The sequence below is a fragment of the Olea europaea genome, unplaced genomic scaffold (genome assembly GCF_002742605.1).
Source record: "Olea europaea var. sylvestris unplaced genomic scaffold, O_europaea_v1 scaffold392, whole genome shotgun sequence".
NCBI lineage: Eukaryota > Viridiplantae > Streptophyta > Magnoliopsida > Lamiales > Oleaceae > Olea > Olea europaea.
The window spans coordinates 450711-453336 of record NW_019258717.1 but is presented as its reverse complement, the minus strand read 5'-3'; the positions used below and the strand labels follow the sequence as shown (position 1 = coordinate 453336).

General features: G+C 31.1%; 1 protein-coding gene across 1 annotated transcript; it reads right to left on the bottom strand.

The window, feature by feature from the left end:
* Window positions 1-1452: 1452 nt before the first annotated feature.
* Window positions 1453-1837, bottom strand: LOC111387145 (glycine-rich protein 5-like). Its single transcript, XM_023011677.1, has one exon. It carries the CDS (start codon window positions 1822-1824, stop codon window positions 1453-1455), a length of 372 nt encoding a protein of 123 aa, XP_022867445.1. The 5' UTR covers window positions 1825-1837.
* Window positions 1838-2626: the final 789 nt, after the last annotated feature.

The window sequence follows — 2626 nt, the reverse complement described above, 5'->3', positions numbered from 1 at the left end:
TTTTTTTTTTTTTTTTTGGAAAGGAAATCATCATAAAAATAAGACCTACAAATTAATAGAACGTTGATGATAAAAAATTGATGAGTAAATTTTGATGACATAAGTGCGAAAATGAGTAAAAATTGGAAAAGTTCATTGTAACGAAAATGTGAGAGGTGTGGTGTAAATATAATGATACGTACGCTTCTCTTTCATTAATTTGAATTACTTATCCATCTAATAAAGAAAAGTGAGAAAACATCATTAAACAAATCAAAAAAATAAAAACTTTCTGCATAATTCATAATTTTTTAATGCATGGCGGTGCCGAAAAGCAAATTAAGCCCATATTTGGTTCGCTGCAAAAGTTCATTCAAATCTTAAGTTAAAATTAATAATTAATTTTAGCAACACATTTTACGAGCTTAACAATTTTTCGACCATAATTGCAACGACTTTTATCAAAATCTACTAAAAATCTTTAATTTTTATCTAAATCAAACAGAGGAGTTTGATTGGTATGAAAAATATTTTCCTTATTTTGAGGAAAAAGCAAAAATCTACATCCCCCAAAGAAAATGTTTTCATAAAAAAAAAAAAGAAAAAAGAAAAATTAGACATATTTTCAATGGTTGAAAAATATTTTCTATGGAAAAAAATGGCAATCTAACACTCCAAAAATTGAAATTTTGGAAGAAAAAGGCCATTTTCCATGTAAAATTTTCCTATCAAACATACAAACTATAATATGTAATGCGAAAAAGTAAATACTTAAAAAGATGATAAAATTAATGAACTAAAAAGTAATTTTTATTGTAGTTTCACTCTCATGCTTTGATGTGTTTCCAATGTAACCAAACTAGTATGAATACATATTGATATAGCTTTGCGACATAAAATCTCAATATATATTTGTGGAGAATATGTACTTGGAGTCGAGTCTTTTATTTAAAACAAATCTCTGGTAGCTCTTTAGCATAACTTTTGCGACTCCATCTTAGCCAATATCAAGATGGTCATACACACAAGCATCCACGCTGGTAAATTTGTAATTAGTAGGTAAAAAATTCAGCCATTGTTACGGTGGTTATTTCATCTGGAAAGTTGCTCAATAAGTAACCATGTTCAGCATAAATAAAAGATTTAGGGACTAATGCATTACATTTGTTTGAATAAGAACAAATTAAATTTGTCAGCACACTATAAAGAACGTCAAACCAAAATTAACGTTAGAATATGAACAGATCATTTGCATGGAAGTAATAAAGCGTGAGAAAAGGGAAGTAAATTATAAATTAACCAACTGAAGTTTACTTTAATTTGTTTGAATAATTTTGAGTACAAATGAGACAAATGCAGTTGAGTTGTTTAACTCATGGCTCTAGACGTTTTTTCTATTTGAGCCATGAAAATGATCAATATTGTGGAATGTGAATGAAAGATGGGGATGGGACTAAAAACTTCTCTATTTACTCAAGGGAGTCCACCACCAAATCCACCTCCTCCTCCGATTCCGCCACCAACACTTCCTCCTAATCCTCCAATGCTACCTCCAATTCCACCACCAAATCCTCCTCCAATACCTCCAGAGCCAATCCCTATTCCTCCTCCTCCACCTCCACCAATACCTCCACTGATACCTCCAAGTCCACCTCCTGCACCCCCTCCAAAGCCACCACCTCCACCAATGCCACCCCCTAAACCACCTCCACCTCCTAATATCGAATTATCGAAGGAGAATGTTTTCTCATCACTAAGAGGACCCTCTAAGCTTGCAAGCTTTCTTGCAGTGGTGGTGCAAACAAGAATACCAAGAAGAACCAAGAGAACAAATTTGGAAGTCATCTCAATCTCCGAGTAAAAGATATGTCGTAACTCTTGATTGATGAGAATTTAGGAAACGAAAAAGGGGTTATATAATGCTACAAGTCAATAATTATTGAAGTGATCTGCGAGGAGGATTTTAATCCTTCATCTGTAAACGGCTTCTTAATTGTTAACGTAAGAATTTATGTGGCTCATGTAATTTATTAAAGAAACTTTAGATGAAATTTTAACTGAAGTAGTTTGGTGAAGTTAGTTAATGAATTCTTTAATTTGGTCTTATCCATTATTGATGCATTAAATAATATGGAAGATAGAATATATAATGAAATTTAATGTTTCATTTAATAAATGCTTCGGAATGCTATTTGTAAAAAGAAGAACATGTGCTCCCTACATGATACCACCTATTTAAAAATGATTTACAAATTCTATCATTATAATGTACAATAAAGTGAAGGCAAGGGAGAGAAATTTGTTCTTGTACAATTGCTTTGCAATTTCCGGCTTACGGTTTTTGTAGACAGTGGACAAAGAAGATCTGTTTTCTTTGTTGTTATAATTTAATATGCAAAAATCATAAAGTTCTAGAAATCCAAGATTTAGTTTGTATTGCCAATTGTAGGAGGGTTCATTGGAAGTGATTCATGTTATACTTTGTGATTCTATTATGAATTATATGAAAAACATTGTTTCCTGAATTATTTTTATAATATTCTTATTTATGTTAAATTGGCATGATCACATAACTATACAGATAACAATTGGTAAAATTTTAAATATTGTTCTTCATGTTCATATATACACTAAGATAGGAGTATTT